Raw genomic sequence first — 19,216 nt, 5'->3', positions numbered from 1 at the left:
GCGATGCTTGGGGGACCATATGGGATGCTGGGAATTGAACCTGGGTTGGCTGCGTGCAAGGTAGATGCCCTACCCACTGTGCTCCAACCCCCATTAGTAGTACTGTTATAAGAAGTCTAAGAGGTCTGAATTCTGAGAGGAGGACAAAAGGGGAAAATCTAAGGGATTAGCAAGAACTGGAGTTAATTTAAGCGAACAGATCCTGGGTGCAAAGGCTTGGGAAAGGAAGCAGTATGACCCTATAAGGAATGAAAAGAACAGATACTATAGGAAAGGAAATTCCTTTTTCTGGGTTTCTGGATAATCCCTAAAGGCCTGAAGCTTTGTTGAACCACATATATTATGGTGGAAGAATGTACAGACAGGACTCATGTCCTTCCTAGGGGAAAACAGTGGTGCCCTCTCCCAGGAGGAGGGAGAGATACATTATGTTCAGCCTCCAGAGAATGATACTTGAAGACTGTGGGGTTCTCAGATAAAACCAAAAAGGAAATTTCTATTTTATTTTACCTTTTTTGGAGGGGACGACGGGGGAGCAAGTAACATCCATTATCACCACTTAAAAGTTGACAGAGGTAAAGGGAAAAGAATAACAATCCTTTTGCTCTTTGATAGGTTGTGAAAGAAGTTTGAGGGAGAGGGTAGGGTCTCTTTCTCTTACTGTCAGGGATCTAGAGATGGTTGTTCACTGGTGGTCTCTAGTCATTTCAGTTTATGCACTAGTATGACACAATTTTTTTTGTTTACAAAGCATTTCCTCCACCTAAAACAGGAGACTATCTGTCTCCAATATGTCCATTGTTAAGTATTTCATTCCCTCTTACCTTCTAAAAACTGTTTCACAGTGGACTTCAAGAGAAAAGACACAGGACTTGGAGAAAAGAAATATTCTGGCAATTGATATGTCATAAATTCAAACTTTAAAAAAAAAACAGAAACTCAAAATTTTAATTTACTTTCCCTTTTGTTGTCATTATCAATAGATACTGGTAGACTCCATAATCAATAATTACTGATAGAATACCCAGGTTCTAGAATTGTTTAATGATTTTTGTTATGTTCCTCTTCAGTTGAAATAAATCATGGTTCTCAGTTATGCATTTCAATGTATTCTTATTTACTCTTTTTTTTTCTTATTTACTCTTAAGTTGGCAGGTATAGCTAAATAATTTGGTTTGATGACAGGTTAACAGATCAGAGTAAGGTATATTTTAAATTAGCAGTCTTCTAGCACACGGCTGACCCGGGTTCGATCCCCGGCATCCCATATGGTCCCCCAAGCACTGCCAGGAACAATTCCTGAGTGCAAAGCCAGGAGTAACCCCTAAGCATCGCTGGGTGTGACCCCCCAAAAAAGAGCAAAAAAATAAAAATAAATAAATTAGCAGTCTTCTTTCTATAGTCATCATAGTTGAATCACTGACAAAAGAAGGTGATATGGATCACCTGAGTGGCTGAAGATCAGTCGAAAAATACCCCAAGCATTTTACTGTATCACTGTATCACTGTCATACCGTTGCTCATCAATTTGCTCAAGCAGGAACCAGTAACGTCTCCATTGTGAGACTTGTTGTTACTGTTTTTGGCATATCGAATACGCCAAGGGGAGCTTGCCAGGCTTTACCGTGCGAGCGAGATACTCTCGGTAGCTTGCCAGTTCTCCGAGAGGGGGGGAAGAATCGAACCAGGATTGGCTGGGTGCAAGGCAAATGCCCTACCAGCTGTGCCATCACTCCAGCCCAAGGATTTTACTACCACCACAATTTTCGATTAAAGTTTTTAAGGTGTAAGCAAGTTCAATTTTCTATATAAATAGAAATAGATGGCACCTATAAATATGTAAACATCTAAGTTTAACATTTTTTCTTCAAATGCAAAACATTATTTTTTTCTTACTCAGAGTTTTTTTTTATTTCAATAAAGGAAAAAATCTAAGTAAGTCCCCAAGAGTACTATGAAATAATACTAAAATGATTAATTAGAGGAATTATTTCCACTTGTTGAAACACGCCACATTGTTTGGTGTTCAGGTCAGCTACCTCATGCTAATGACTCAAACCCACAACAAAACTTATGTCCTACTTTAGTTGCTTTTATATCCAATCCTATAGTTATGCTTTCGAAACTTCAGATAGTGTAGATAAAGAATTTTGATTTCTGTATCTTAATGTCTTTGCACTTGTGAAAACAATTCAAGAGAATATTTTGTATATTTAACCATTTTCAATATCTAAACTGTACAGAAAGGGAACCTTTTACTGTCAAGGGCCATTGGACATTTATAACAGCACCCACAGGCCTTACAATAGAGGCAGACAGGCCATGCACAGTTGATGTAAAGCCTAATTCTGTCCTGTCACCCAACAGTGGCAGATCACAGAATCTCACAGACCTTAGCAGCCCCCCAGGACATACATTTACCACTCCTAAGTCTAGTTTTGCACATGGTGAATACAAAACTTTCTGATTCTACTCACTGAAAAGATGAGTTAATATTAAATGCCTTTGTTTGCGAGATACACCTGGAAATTTAATTAGCACCATGTGTAAGGGTCCTTTATTTGCTACTTTATTCAGAAATGGAGGGGAGCAACTTCAATTTTAATTTATATCCTTATTACACAGGCAGACAAAAAATATAGAGAAAACTACCTCAAACAAGACCGACTTTTCCTTTTTTTTTGCTTTTTGGGCCACACCCTGGCTCTGCACTTAGGAATTACCCCTGGCAGTGCTCGGGGGACCATATGGGATGCTGGAAATCGAACCTGGGTTGGCCACGTGCAAGGCAAATGCCCTACCCGCTGTGCTATTGCTCCAGCCCTAGGACTGACTTTTCTTAACCTTTCTTTCCATTATTTTTTTCTTTTGGTTGTTGGGCCACACCCAGCAATGCTCAGGGCTTACTCCCAATTCTGTGCGCAGGGATTACTCCTGCCAGGCTGAGGATTAAACCCAGGTTAGACATATGCAAGGCAAGTGCTCTACCCATAGTACTGTCACTCTGGCTCAGCACTTCTTTCCATTTAAAATTTATGTACAGGACAAAGAAATTCAAATTGTTATTCTCCATTGATTTTAAAAATTGGGAAAAAATGACCTATGAAGTGATAATGGTTTCAGGTTTATATTACAGTGATTTGGTATTTGTACGAATGGTAAATTGATCACAATATAGTTCCCATCTCTCCTGTCTTTTATTTTTGACCATTGAACTATGTGTCATTAAAACTTTATACACTATTTAGAGATCCACAAGTTTTATAAATTTGTACGTTCTGTTCTCCCTGCAGATTTGGGAAAATCTCAGTCAATTTCTTAAAGTATGCTTTCTTTTTCTCTCTTCCTCTCCCCCACAACTCCAATAATACAAGTGATATTTGCTTTTCCCATTTTTTTGGTATGTGTGGGTGTATACGCAATAATGCTCCTCTAACCAAGGTGCTGGGGATCCAGCCCAGGGCTCCTGCACGCAGATTATGAGCTCTAGCTCTTTGAGCCATCTCCCAGAACCTGCCCCCCAACCCCTACAGATTGTTTCTTTTGATGGTGTTGCATAGGTCTTGCAGGCTTTCTTCACTCCTCTCATTTCTCCGTTCTCTTATGACTGGATAATTGCAGTGGTCCTGCCTTCTAATGCACAGATTATTGCCTTTGCTAGATCCCATTCTGCTTGTAATGATTCTGGTGCATTCTTAACTTGTTTTGCTTTTGCTTTTATTCTTCAGCTCCAGAATTGTTTGACTCTTTTCTCATCCCTTCCCTCACTTTCATTGTTTTTGTCAGCGTACTGACTTGGGGATCGCACACACATGCTTGATTTTGGTGCTAGCACATGTACTCCTCAGGGTTCATCCTTAAATTGTGGTGCTCAAGCACATTCTGATCTGGTTGTAGAACCTGCTGAGAGTTGTGTGGGGCACACCAACATGCTTCCCAGTAGTTTCAGGGAGGCTTCATTTGGAGAGCTCTCAAAGGCTCAGAGGAGCATCCTGGTGATTCTTAAGCAGCCAGACCAGTGGTTCACTGTGAGGCTCTGAGGAGACGGTGCTGCCCAGTCCTGCAGTACTAGGGATATTCAGACCACTCCATCAGTGCTGGGGTCTCCAGGGCTGCAGGAGCTGATGCATGGGGGTAATGTGATGCCGGGAAGAGAGCAAGGGTTAACTGCATGCAAGGCATGCTCCTTAACCCCTTTTTCTATCTCTCTGGCCCTAATGTAGGCTTCCTGATGGAACATGCAACATGGGTAAGAGGACATCTGTTCCTCTACTGGCCTCCAAGAGTCCTATCTGAAGCTTCCCAGCCTTTGCCCCTCTGGTCATGCAACGCAGGACTCAGTATTCTGGATGGTTTATGAAAGGAGTGGGATTTTGTGGAGTCCTGTAACTCTAAGGAAGTCAGATTCTCATTTACTTGCAGTCCTCCCAAGGAGGAAACTCCTGGGCCAAGGAACACTTTCTTTTTTTATTTTTTATTAGTGAATAACTGTGAAGGTACAGTTACAGATTTACATATTTTTGTGCTTGTGTTTCAATCATACAATGCTCGAGAACTCATCCCTCCACCAGTGCCCATTCTCCACCACGATGATCCCAGTATCCCTCCCACCCCCAATCCCATCCCCCCACCCCACCCCGCCTCTGTGGCAGGGCATTCCCTTTGGTTCTCTCTCTCTCTCCTTTTGGGTATTGTGGTTTGCAATAGAGGTATTGAGTGGCCATCAAGTTCAATCTATAGTCTACTTTTGGCATGACCCCTATCCCAAGCGGGTCCTCCAACCACACTTTACTTGGTGTTCCCTTCTCTGTCTGAGCTGCCTTTTCCCCCAGCATGTGAGGCCAGCATCCAAGTCATAGAGCCAACCTCATGGTACTTATTTCTATTATTCTTGGGTGCTAGTCTCATATTCTGTTATTTTATATCCCACAGATGAGTGCAATCTTTCTATGTCTGTCTCTCTCTTTCTGACTCATTTTACTTAGCATGATACTTTCCATGTTGATCCACTTATAAGCAAAGTGAAACACTTTCTTAGTGCTGGACTAGAAAGGGAAGCATTGATCTTCCCCTCTTAAACACTTATCCAAATTTTAACTTTTATGTTCCAACATCAGGCCAGAACTTCTCCACTGAACTCCTGGTCTTCCACCAGAGATCTCTGGTGCGTGGTGACTGTCTAAGACAGAGTTCTCCAGGTTACCCATGAGCCACTAGCAACAGAGGCAGGAGCCCCTGAATACTCCACAACTAGGACTGAGGTCAGCATACCCATTGCCTAACATAGAGGTGGGTAAAATTCCTCCCAGGTTTCCTAGCGTAGGATGCTAGATCCCAGAGCTCCCCAGAAAGGCATTTATGTCTATGGACATCTGCAAAATTGTGATTGAAGAGGGTACACAAATAAGGGATGTGTCTCATGGGCCATCTTGCTAATACATTGGCATCACTTTTTGTGGCTACAAAGCCATAGTTTGGGGCAGTTGGCAGGTGATTAGACAGTTGAGACAAATGAGGAGACGTAAGTGATTTTTATCATCTTGAGTTTCTCATGATTTCTACAAAGAATTTAATCTATGGCAGTCTTTCAGGGAAACAGAAAATAATCATTTGGTACCAGATCTGGACCTACACTAGTTAACCTGTTCTTACACTTACTCTCAATGAAAACAAGGCAAAATGAACAACTGCATGGTTATTTTCTAAGTGACATCTGTTAAAAACCATGAAGTGAAAAGTGACTATTTTTTCAGAGCTCAATTAAATCACATTCATTATTGAAAGTGGAAAAGATTTTTTAAAAAGATGGTGGAAACTGAATTGAAAACAAGGAATGGCTTACTTTTCCGATGAAGAAATTCTGCCACCAAAGCTGCTACATGGACATAACACATGGCTGCCTGGAAAGGGATGATAAAAACAAGAGGGTTACAGTGAGCTTCAGCATTTCTTCCTTGGCCAGGGGATGCTTACAATGAAACCTTAAGTAGTCACCTCTGAAAAATCTCCATTTTTGATATGAATCTTGGCCATGCTATCAAGCCAGGTTTTTCTGAGCTCTGGAGTGCTGGCATAGGATTTGGCTAAGCTATACTGGAGGTCAATTAGCATTTCCGGGTCTTTCTCGTGCTCCTTCATTTGAGCTGTGGCCATAAGAACAGTGCGGATTCTCTTGGTCAAATCTTTGACTTCTGTAGGAAAAGCAGTTGCCTAATTTGAAAACAAACAGAAAAGACAAGTCGATCAACATGGTAAATGCCCTTCAAACATTTGTCACCCAATCTTGAGAACAACATACAGTTTTTATTGGTGACAATTTTTGCCTTGTGGTTTCTGATGTGGGAACATATCTGACATATCAAATTCATTCTTGTAAACTATATCCAACTACCTACATTTAAGACATGAGAGAAGTATATTGATAAAACACGTAAGTATGGCTCATAACACCACCAGGACTACATATGAAACTCCATATTGCCAGGCCCAAGCATTTAAACCAGCAGAATTATCAGGAGTGACCTCCTGAGAACCACGAGAGCAGCCCCTCCATACACAAAAAAAAAAAGACTGGATTCTGAAGGCAGACTACCTGGCTTTGATCCCTTGCTCCTCCATTGTGAATTTGACCATAATGATGATTTTTAGTTGCAATGGTCACTAAAAAAAATTGACAGCTGACAATGTACCAGGCAGTGAACAGTGAACTAGTGTTTCAGATGTGTTGATTTTTACACCAGCCCTATTTGTAATTGAAGTACTATTATGAGTTGTTGTTTTACAAGCAAAAAACCTGAGATGGGGATTAGTCAAGTAGCTCAGAGAAAGTCTTGCCCTCGATAAGTGGCAGATTCAGGACTTTGCAGTGGGCAGTCTGGCTTCAGAGCTAATGTTACCAGCCACTCTTCCCTACTCACAAGCATATCTAGTCCTTCCACTCACAGGTCAGACCAGACACTTGAGTGAAAACCATACTGGCAAAGTTCTCACTTAATACAAATGAGAGGTTATGAATCACAGAACATTTAAACGAGTTTAAGGAACTCCTCAAACTTTTTCAATGTGTTGGTTTGCTCCCTAAAATATTAAGTTACAGAAGTTAAGAGTTTTTTCTCTATCTTGCCTACTATTAAGAAAGTCCAACCACAGGTCTGAGGAGATGGCTCAAGGGCCTGGAGAGCATGTTGTGCACGTGGAAGCCCCCAGGATTACATCTCGACACCACAAAGATCCTTGAGCACCACTGGGAGTGACCCCTGAACACTTCAACAGGAGCAGCTCCCAAGAACCACTAGCAGTGAATGTCACACAAAACAAAGAAAGGAAAAATCCTATTACTTTTTTAACTCTTCTGGAATAAGTATAAGTATCTAAGATTTATAGATGGCGTTTAAGGAATAGGTGTCAGGTGTGTGTTGGGGGAGAGAGAGTTAATGTGAAAATAACCAAATGTTGAGGAAATGATTTCTTGATCCTTAAAAAATAATGTATGCAAGTTCCTGCTTATACCGTAATAGAGTTCATTTACTGGGGCACGACACACCTTATTATAAAATGGTTTATTGGCAAACATTGCTCTAGCAGAATAGAATCCGAAGTTATTTCATAAATGAGTCAGTCATAAGATTTCCAATCAAAAGAGTCCAAACTAACCCCATTTACTTGGAAAAGCATTGCTAATCTGACTTTCATATGTGACGATCTTAAGAATGCTAATAACTGGGAAAAGAAATTTCCTGACTAGAAGGTCCTACATGACATAACTTGCTACTGTGCTCATGAGTTTAGTTGGTCACATACACTGGTTCCCCAGGGAACCAGTCAAACTGGCTGCAAAGCACTTTCCCAGCCTGAGAATGGCTCATTCAATTCTGTTTTCTTTAGTCTCAGAACAGTTCCTATGGGAATCTTTTTTAGAACATAGATTCTACACGTCCCAAACATCAAGTATGCTGACTGCAAGCTTTTAGGTATTTTGTCTTTTTCTAGATTTTACACAATATTGTTAATTTATGCCAGAAGATGACCTTTCCCAAGAATGGGGATAATTCCTCTGGGAGGAAAAGTCCACAACAGGCTGAAGATGACAACTTGCTCCTCAGGCAACAACATCACAAATATATTTTGACAATCGTTTCAGTTTTAAGCACAAAATGAAAGAGTGGTAAAGAGATTAGGCTTCGCTGCAGTCAATTAATGCTTAAGAACAATAGTCTTGGCCTGGATTTTCCAGTATTAATAGAACATCATAAGTACTTCAGAGATGATTGTTTTTGGCTTTTTGGGTCACACCCCCCCCCCCCCGATGCTCAGGGGCTATTTCTGGTTCTGCACTCAGGAATTGCTGCTGGCGTTGCTCAGGGGACCATATGGGATGTTGGGTATCGAACCCAGGTCCGCCGCGTGCAAGGCAAATGCCCCACCTATTGTACTATCGCTCCAGCACCCAGATGGTTCGTGAAACACCAAATATAATCAGATAATAAATCCCCTCTGTGGTATCCCTCATCTCTTGGAAACAGATCAGACAACGATTAACTACTCAAAGAAGTGAGGTTTTTTGTAAACTTTCCAATTCAGTGCTTAACTAACCAATATTATAAATGGCAACAACTGTTCAGACAGAAGGATATGTTTACTCCCTCAGTACATTTGGAAATTATGTCCAGAAAAGAAGTCAAATTCCACTGGTCTAAGTATTGTATTGCACAGTTTAGTCATTCATTAATCCATCCAGCTGATCCTGAATGTCTGCTATGTATAGGCGGTATCTCGTGGGCTAGGATAACAGTGGGGTACAAGACAAAATCTTAACTCAAAAAGCTCACAGTCTACATGTTCCACACTATCAAGAGCTATAAACCCAATGCTAGTCTCACTTAGGAGTCTAAGCCTCCCCAACAGTGAAGGGAGTTTCTAAGCCTCCCCAACAGTGAAGTGAGAACATACCTTCATAGGTCTGTCACTATTTGCAAAATTATTGATAATGAATAAAGACTCCTGAAATCTTGATCCTCCGCTGAGTGCTACATCAGCTATCAGCTGGCTTACAGCAATAATTATCTGTAAGAAAAAGCAAACATGGTTTTAGAAATGCCTTTGAACAAATGTGGCTTCTTTTCATCATTGTATAAGACTGTATGCATTCATACTAAAGGTTCCCTTTAAAGAATCTACACCATCTTATCAGAACTGGTTTTCTTCAGACATGAGGCAAAAGTTTTCATTCCTCTACTAGAGTAGCAACTTCCAAGGTTCCAGTCTCAAAAGTAGTTCTGACTTTTCTGGGCTACAAGTGAGATAAATTTTTTTAAAAAATCATGGTACAGCTAGATATAATCTGATTTTTCTACTACTAATATGGCACAATGGTGTAGTCTCCATTCTGAGTATACTTGCTAGGCAGTGGCTCATGAAAACTGGGGGCTGACAATATTTAAAAATTGCTTCTTGGGAGCTGGAGAGAGTACAGGAGTTAAAGTGGTATCTTGCATTCAGCCAACACTAGGATGAATGCAATTCACTGAGGTGAATCCCTACAATCACACAGGATCCCCAGGCATGAACAGGAGTGACCTGTGAACACAGAGTGAGGAGTAAACCCTGAGCACTGCCAAGTGCCAAGTGTAAACCAAAAGTCAAATAAATTTAATGGCTTCTCATTCCTTTACACTAGTCTATTTCAGTGTGCTGGGCTGCACGCCCTCCCCTCTGTCTGCCCCCAGCTCCACAGTATTGGTTTCTGATTATTACAGAGTAGTTTCTGTAATAATCTCTGATGGTGCTTTGTAATCTCACCCTTGTCTTAATGTCCAGATGGTTCATATGTTAACCACTCAATACAAACAATCCAATGATTACACACTTTACCTCGACTCTTCCAATCAGAGTACTGTAGAAACTATAACCAAGGAGGTCCAAAGGCAAACTCTAAGATTCTAATAGTCACTTTATCAATGATTCACTGGAGGCCTTTGAGAAATCTATGCAACCCTTCTGTGCCTCACTTTCCTTGTTTACAATATGTAAAGATAACAATACCAGCTTTACAGAGCTATTATGGGAATTTAAGAAATATAGCTATAATAACTTGGAGGAATCAGTCAGGATGGGAGATGTGTGCTGAAAGTAGATAATGGACCAAACATGATGACTTCTCAGTGTCTGTTGCAAGCCATAATGCCCAAAAGTAGAGAGAGAGTATGGGGAAAATTGTTTGCTATGGAGGCAGGAGGAGGGTGGGAAAGGGGGGGTACAACGGAGATATTGGTGGTGGGGAATGTGCACTGGTGGAGGGATGGGTGTTTTATCACTGTGTGATTGTAACCCAAACATGAAAGCTTATAACTATCTCACGGTGATTCAATAAAATTTTAAAAAAATTTATATAGCCTTTTATTGAACACTTACTATGTGGATTCTAAGTTTTACAGGGTTCTAAGTCTTCAAGTTTATTAATTCATTTATATCTGAAGAAAGGATTTGAATGAAATGAAATTAATGAAATGAAGCTTTGACTCAGAAGAATGATTCTAATATTTTTATTTTCAATAGAGAATTACTAACATGTTAGAACACCCCAAAATACTTCTTGGGGTGAAGGTTAGGTATTCCAGCGACACCTGAATGGAAATGGTAAGGGGCTGGGGAAACAGGGATTAAGGCACATGTCTTGCATGTACCCAACACCAGTTCGATTACTGTCACTACATGATCCTCTGAGTATCGCTCGATGCATCTCTGAAGGCTCATGAACACCACAGAGGTAGCCCCAAGTAATCCCACACACTGCAGGGCTCAAAGCAGCAATGCATCCTCAGGCCTGAGTACTGAACCACCAGCCAGGTTGGACAAGAATTGCTGGCAGCCTTCTGAGCACTGATGGGATGGAAATGGTAAAAGCCCTAACATGCATTTATTTTTTTTCAAATTAAATTAACTTTTTTATTGAATTACCATGAGATACACAGTTACAAAGCTTTCCTAATTGGGTTTCAGTCATACAATGTCCCAACACCCATCTCTCCAACAGCGTACATTTCCCACCACCAATGTCCTCAGATTCCCTAGTGCTACCCCACTGCCTAGCCTGCACTTTTCTTCTTTCTCTCTCTACATTGGGGCATTATGGTTTGCAATACAGACACTGAGAGGCTATCATGTTTGGTCCTTTATCCACTTTTAGCACACATCTCCTATCCAGAGCAATCTCTCCAACCATCATTGTCATAGTGTTTCCTTCTCTATCCCAACTGCCTTTTCCCCCAGCACTTGAGGAAGGCTTCCAACCATGGACCAACCCTCTGACCCTTGTTTCTATCGTCCTTGGTGCCTAACATGCATTTAGTGCTGGCCTTTTTATCCAAAAGTTATTTCACTGAAGAATATTATGGGAAGCATATTTTCTATCAGATTTTCACATTCCTGATGACATGTTTTTAAAAATGACTGTTTATGGATATTTCCCCATTTATAACCCAGTCTCCAATGACCAACTCCAATGGGACAGACCATGGCAGAGAAAATAAAAATATGACCAAGAATTTCCCATATTACAAAGAGGCCTACTCAGCCAAGAAGTTCCAACTGTAGTTTAGTTCAGAGCTAGTTCTTCAAATTAATACATCATCATGGAGATGCTGAATAACAGTTATCATGTACTAAGTATCCATAATTGCTATAAACTCTGCTACATTCTATACACAAATTATCTTAATCCTTATGATAATCCTTACAAGATGAAATGATTATTGGCTTCACTTCACAAAGCACGAAAATTGTCAGGACAGGCTGAGTAATTTGTCTAGGGACACGGAGTAAATAAGAAATCGAGCTATAAATTAAGACTCAGTAGGTCTATGTCCAAAGTCTATGCTTTCCACTGAACCTTGAGCCTTCTCTCATGTTTTAAATTAACTGGGTATGCTTGACCCATAAAAATCATAAACTACATTACCTATTACAGAGTATCTAGCAAATATTTCCATGCCAAGCATCCACTGACGCCTCAGAAGCTAAGAACATAGGTGTATTTACCACATTTTTGGAGAGTGGGGCACATCTAATGAGGCTCAGAATTTACTTATGGTTATGTGCTTAGGAATCAATCCTGGTGGGATTTAGGAAACCCTCTGTGATGCAGGGAGACTTGTTGTTACTGTTTTTTGGCCTATCGAATACGCCACGGGTAGCTTGCCAGTATCCTGCCATGTGGGCGAGCTACTCTTGGTAGCTTGCCAGGCTCTTTGAGAGGGATGGAGGAATTGAACCCGGGTCGGCCTCGTGCAAGGCAAACGCCCTACCTGCTGTGCTACCGCTCCAGTCCACTGGGTACAGTACAAAACCAAACAGTTTCCAAATTTATTTGACCTACCACCCACTTTTCAGGAAAAAAAATAAAAGGAAACAAAAAACAACCACGTCCTATAAATCTACTTCCTTTAGGCAAATAAAAAGGAAGAGCCACTTCTTCCTGCTGCTGCACCCAGGTCTACTACCATTCCCTGCAAATGCCCTGTGGCAATTCTTATCCATTTGGGGAAATACTGATCACCAAGATAAAGAATGAAGACAGGAAAGAAGAGGAGCTTTGATTCACACTGACCTGAAGATGTGTCCTCAGGAAGGTTTTCCTTTTCGTGTACTCGAAGTTGTTTCTCATCAGGAGATACAAAAGTGCAGAGGCTTCATTTCTGGTTGAGCTGATCTTCGAGGTACAGCACTTGAGAACTTCATAACAAAAGGCAGCACACATGTTTACCCTGCCTTTGAAAAAGGCGGAGGGAAACTGAAGACAAGAAACAGAAATAAGTATCGGAAGACTCGATCGTAAAACCAACCAACACAGTTGGTTTTAGGTGCCTACTGAATCTGTACCTGAACCCTTCTGGGTGCTTTGAAGAAATGAAATCAATGGAAGGCTCTTGCAAGTGAATCTGAGCTAGTTAATGACGTAAAGGCCAGCATCTGCCAGTGATAGAACAATTCCAATCAAGGTACACATGACTCCAAAAACTGAGGGGGCCAGAGAAGTGATTCAAGTGATGCAGGGGAGGCCTTGCATGTGCAAGGTCCTGGGTGTTGTCCCCGGCACCACATGCCTCCACTCTCTAGCATCATCAGGCGTGGTCTCCACAACAAAAAGTATTGAAAACAAAATGGGAGGACCAGGAAGATAGCTCAGCAGTCAGGGGTACATGCATGGCATGGACTCAGAACCAGGTTTAAACTTTGGCACCACCACAACACCAAGAGTTTCTGGGTGTAGCCCTAGAGGCCCCCAGCACCGCAAGTACCTGATCATTAAACTTATCAAGTACCCATATTGCTGAGAACAGCCCCTGAGCTCCCAACCAACTCCCCAAAATGTGAAGTGAATGATACAGATCATACGATGATGATAATCAGAAAAAGGTGGTAAGTGGAAAGATGATCTGAAAAAAAGGATATATTATGAAATGAATGGTATGCTGTGAGATAATATAGGGGTGATGCCCAACGTGGGTTCAATCCCTGGCACATGGTTTCCTGAGTATTGCTGAGTGCAGCCTGGAACAACTCCCTCCACCACTGCCACCACCTAGCACAACTGGGCTGGCCTGGGTAACTCCTGCACAGCGAGGCTTTAGCAGAATGGCATCCTTAGGCTCTTTGCATGGAATCGCTGGTTGGCAATTGTGGGAGGCCCCACACAAAAATAAAGAAAATAACTGAAATGCATGACTGATGAGCTTAATTTGGGTTTTAAAATGGGAAGAATAATCTTCTTTACTTACTTTTTGCCCTTTAGAGCTCAGGGCTCACTCTTAGCTTTGTGTTTGGGGAACGATTACATGGTGCCAGCTACAGAAACTGGGCTGACTGCATGCAAGGCAAGTGCCTTACCTCCTACACTATCTCTCTGGCCCCTTCTCTGATTTTTATTTAAAGCATTATTTACTATTATTATGAATATATAGATGCCGAGAATATTACAGCGGGAATCTACTCTGCAAGTTGCTCATTCAACAAAATAGGGAACAGACGAAGCTTGCATATGTGCATCTTCTACTTACAAACAGCATTGATTAAAATACGTAGCGGCATATAAAGAGTAGAACCAAAGTGACTAACATTAAAAACAGCCAAGTGGCTTTTATTTTGAGAATGCGCTCAGTCTGCTTTGTGGACAATAAACTACACATTTAATATAAAGCTGCTATAACCTCCTATATTTCCCTTCTAAAAAAGCAAGTAGTAATCTGCTTCAGGATACATAATAATGGATGCTGTTCAGGGCAGATGAAGTTTTCAGGGCACATGAAGTTTTCAAAATTATTTCTCGTGCCCATGAGAAACCATTATTAATAGTATTATAAAACAAAAATTAAAATAAAATCTGCAACTGAAAAATAAAGCAACTGTCCTGCTTCACTGAAAAATACAAATTTATTTCTTGGGAATCTTGAATTTCAACCCAGGTCATAGGAATCTATCTTCTTTATCAAGTTAATACCAAGTAAAAAATGCAGATAATGAATGTCCAATAAATGTTCTCTCATTGCCACTGCGAAGCCTCACTAATAATTCCACTGGATAAACCAACTCTTCCTAGGCAAAATGCTCTGGTACAAAAAACAAAGGCTTAAAGGAGACCGCTGCTAAAGTCTAGCTCATTCTAAGTTTAACTGTTTCCAAGTCTACTTATATCACTACTCTGAGCCAACAATAACTAAAATCATCAATGCCCTCTTTGTTATTTTTTGTTTTGGACCCACACCCAGCTGTACTCAGGGACAACTCCTGGAGGGGCTCACTGGACCATATTGGTGCCAGAAATCGAACCTGGGTCAGCCTGCTTGCAAGGAGGTACCCTATCCTCTGAAATATTGCTTCAGTTCCAATGACCTCTAAACTGCCGATTTCAATAGACTTTCCCTGATACTCTATTAAACTGCTCTGTATACATCAGAAAAAAATTGGAAATTCTTCTCTTCTGGTTTCCATGGTATTTTTCTTTCTTTCCTTTCTTTCTACTTGCATGACTGCTTCCTCTCTACAGATTCCTCTTCCCTCTCCAGTATTTTTCTCCATTGCTGTGCTCACAACCTTCCCTTTGTTCTCCATATTCTCTGTACTCCCATGCTCTCCATACCATTTTGTTCTATGTTCTCTCCAAGGGAAATGAAATCAATCCCATCCCCTCTATTATCACTTACATGCTGATGATCTCTCCACTTCACCATGCTCCTGCTAAAATGGGACTTTGTGTTCCCAGAATTTTATTTATTTATTTATTTATTTTGGGAGGGAATTTATTAGGCTATCCAATCTCACAGTGTTCCCAGAATTTTAAGCTCTTTCCCGGCTCAGGGTCTTGGTCTGTGTGTGCCCTTCTGCCTAGAGTATTCTCTCTTGAGCTTTACCAACAGCTAGACAATTTTCAAATACTTTGGGCCCCACTGTGAAAGTGGAAAATCAACCTGGAGAAAGATCATATCCCCCAAACTGTTATTCTCCATCTCTGCACTTTAGTTCCTTCCTAGAACCTAATGGAGTTACTGATTATTGCTAATTTCCTTTCTTCTTCTATACAGCCCAGAGATTAGGCTTATTCTTCCTTTTGTATGCTGCAAAGTGCTGAGAGAGAAGCACTCGGAGAGAGATGGGATTTAATAAATGCATCATGGATAGATAACTGCATGTTTCGGTCTCTAACCTTGTTCTCTTTTCATAACAAAGATCTCTATATCCAACTGCCCCTAATGGCTCTAAACTGGAAGTGCTTTAGGCACCACAAAGCCAACAGATACACAAAACAGAACTCATTGATTTTCACCTTAAACACAGTCTGTGCCCTGTATTTCCCATTACTGTCTTAGCATGTCTCATATTTGCAGGGGTGGGGGAGGGCGGTTTGGGCCACACCTGGCAGTCCTTAGGGACAAGTCCTAGCTCTGTGCTCAGGAATCACTCCAGACCATGCTTCGGGGCCCTATGGGAGTGAACAGGGATTCTCTGTGTCCAAGCAGGTACCAAAACCTCTTTACTATCTCTCCTGCCCCTCACACCTGGCTTTGACTCCTCATCTCCATGGTCATTACCTTATATTAGGCCCTAATCACTTATCTAGCCTATTATAACAAATCTTATTGCCTTTAATGTAACCACCAACCCACCTTCTACACTGCCATTCACTTTTTATTTTTAAAAAAAAAAAAACTAATTGTGGGGCTGTGGAGATCGTTCAGGGGTCAGGGAAATACATCTTCATGTGCTTAAGCATTGCCTGGGCATAGCCCTAGGCACTGTGAGGGTGGTTCTGGTGCCTCATGATCTCAGGACCAGAGTAGTGGCTCCAGGCCCTCTGAGCCTAGGGGTTCCTTGGGAGAGCCCTGCACCTACAAATTACATTTAAAACTATATAATTGTTTGACTTCTATGTTTCTGGATGCCTAAAATATGAATTCTGACTCCTGACTACTAAATCATCTGGTCCTCATTTAATTCTTTAGTCTTATCTCTCGCCGAGTCCATACTAAATCCTGGCTCCACTGCTATTTAGTGTTTTTAATTTCCATCTTTGTCTGGTTGTGTGTGTCTAAGTGTGTGCACAGTGCCCTCTAGTGTTTTCTCAGGGAAACTGTGTACAGGAAACCAGTAAGGGCTTCACAAACTATCACTATCATCCTCTTGCTCATGGATTTGCTTGAGCGGGTATCAGTAACGTCCCCACTGAGAGACTTGTTACCGTTTTTGACATACTGAATACGCCACGGGGAGCTTGCCAGGCTCTGCCGTGCGGGCGAGATACTCTCGGTAGCTTGCCAGGCTCTTCAAGGGGGTGGAGGAATTGAACCCGGGTCGGCTGCGTGCAAGGCAAACACCCTACCTGCTGTGCTATCGCTCCAGCCCAAGGGCTTCACAAACCAGTAACTGCTAAGTGATTTTTGACTCTCTTCCTGTTTCTTGAAACTGCTCATATGGAACTCAGTTTTCCAAATACTTCTGTTTTAATAGGTAGGATTTTATTCTCTGGAAGCATGGGAAAAGGACTGTTCCATGTAGGTTCTTTGCTTATATAAAGGAGGTTTCTCAGAGATCTTTTCCAGAGAGATAAGAGCTACCTCTGGATAATTTCCATGCTTTTCTCTCAAAACGTTTTAAGGTTAACACTGTATCATTTGACTATGTTTGAGATTACCACTGAGTTGAAACAAAGCTGGGGTAATTTTGGTAGAGGATTGTAGACAGCGGTGGTAGGATTCAAGTTGGAACACTGCCTGAAACTCAATAGTCGGCTTTGCAAGTTATGGTGCCTAACTAAAAATTAAATAAAGAATGTATCTCTTTCTAGACAAACTGCATAAAATGGGGGGGGGGGAGAGAGATGCAGTATAATAGGCAGGGTGCTCACCTTGCATGTGGCCAATCCTGGTTCAATCCCCAGCACTATACACCTAGGGTCCTCAAACCCTGCCAGGAATAATCCAGAGCTAGGATTAAGCCCTTGGCTGGTGTGGCCCAAAAACCCAAAGAAGAAAAAACAGAATGGGGAGAAGGTTGAAGAGATAGTACAGGAGTTAAAGCACATGTCTCACAGTTTAGCCAATAATGCCATTTGGATCCCTAGCTCCATATACGTCCTCCAACTATGCCAGGGGTCTCCTGTAGGCACAGAGAGAGGAATAGCTCCTGAACACCTACTGGGTGTGACCCCCAAACTTAAAACAAAAGAAACAAAGCAATGTGGGGAGGGGCAGGTAAACCGTAAGTTTCAAAATCACCCAATTTCTCTTATTAAATACAATACACTCATATATATGTATACATGCATATATATGATGTATGTATATGTATATGTGTGTGAGAATAACAGAAAAGTTTTCTATGCTTAGTTAGCTATTACCGAAGTTAATTGATTGTTATTTGTCTTGGTGCTGAGTCACACACTTAGTCACACACTCAGCCTGTGCCTTTCCATAATTTTCCATAATTTTAAATCCATCTTAGTTTATGCTATTAAATAAGTTTAAAAGCTACCAAAATCAAAGCAAAAATAACTCATGGCCAGGGAGCAAATTCAAGTATTAGGATGCATGTTCTGCATATGGATGACCATGGTTAAATTCCCAGCACCACAAGGTGCCCTGAGCATCCGCTGCTGGAGCACTAGAGCTGCCCAACACCCCAGGGCCTGGTTGAGGTCCCCACGTTCTGTCAGGGTGAGCTGGGGAACCTCCAGCACTACAGAGCCAAAGCAGCATCAGATACTTAGGGCCTTGCATTAAACAGCTGGCCTGGATAGCTGGGAATCACCAGGATGGGCTGCCAGGTTCCTGGGCACCACTTAGAAAACCCCCTTCAAAATAAAAATAAATTAAATTAAATAAATAAACCATTGCTCTTTTCATTTATTTCTAAAGCCTAGTTGAATTTTTTAGATGAGGCAAGTGGCCTGGAAATGTAGGGTACCAAAACACAATGGGCAGTGAAAGGAAGGATTTTTTGAGTGTGAAATGAGTGCCTACTTTTAGCTAAATATCAAACATCACCTTGGGGTTACAAAAACTTGGCCTCTGTTTTCAAAGTGCCTTTTCTCTTTTTTTTGGATTCTTGAAAAATTTAATAAGGTAAATGACATAGAATCCAGTTATCCTACTTCTGAGCATTAACAAAAAAGTAAACCACTAATTCAAAAGATAAATGTACCTACATGTTTATTGCAGCATTATTTATAATAGCCAAGAACTGGAAGCAACTTAAATACTCACTGATGGATGAAGGAATACAATGTATATACACACATAATGAATTGTTGTTCAGCTATTAAAAATGATTAAATACTTGTAGCAACATAGGCATATCTCAAAGGTTTTGTGCTTAATGAAATTAGCCAGACTGAGAAAGCCAAATACCGCTTAATATCACTCATATGAAGAATCATAGATAAAACAAAGAGATAAGCTAAAGGAAACATAAACTTTCAGACTATAAGACAAAAATAATAGTTATCAGCAGGAAAGGAGAAGGAAAGTGGTCAATATAGTTACAAGAGGTTCATTGTATAGTAAAGGATAAATAAAGTCTTAGATTTTCAGTCGTGAACAGAATGTAGTATAATAAATGTCAATATATGACAATGCATACATAAAAACCAATATTGCTTCAATCAAATATGAAAAATGAGAGATATCAGTTACCTTGAAGAAAAAAGTAACCATTCTCTTTCAGGTTG

General features: G+C 41.0%; 1 protein-coding gene across 2 annotated transcripts in view; it reads right to left on the bottom strand.

Annotated features, from left to right (window-relative positions):
- The window catches only part of DOCK11 (dedicator of cytokinesis 11), a 265,037-nt gene that overhangs the window by 48,107 nt on the left and 197,714 nt on the right, over positions 1-19,216 (bottom strand). For both annotated transcript variants that reach the window (XM_055120824.1, XM_055120825.1), the window contains 4 exons: positions 12,605-12,787; positions 8,950-9,063; positions 5,995-6,210; positions 5,843-5,900 (listed from right to left, as the gene is read on the bottom strand). In XM_055120824.1, coding sequence (XP_054976799.1) covers positions 5,843-5,900; positions 5,995-6,210; positions 8,950-9,063; positions 12,605-12,787 — 571 coding nt within the window. The remainder of the gene's footprint in view (positions 1-5,842; positions 5,901-5,994; positions 6,211-8,949; positions 9,064-12,604; positions 12,788-19,216) is intronic.

Source organism: Sorex araneus, chromosome X, assembly GCF_027595985.1.
Source record: "Sorex araneus isolate mSorAra2 chromosome X, mSorAra2.pri, whole genome shotgun sequence".
Lineage (NCBI taxonomy): Eukaryota > Metazoa > Chordata > Mammalia > Eulipotyphla > Soricidae > Sorex > Sorex araneus.
The sequence above is the reverse complement of the archived record's forward strand: the minus strand, read 5'-3'. Positions and strand labels throughout refer to the sequence as shown.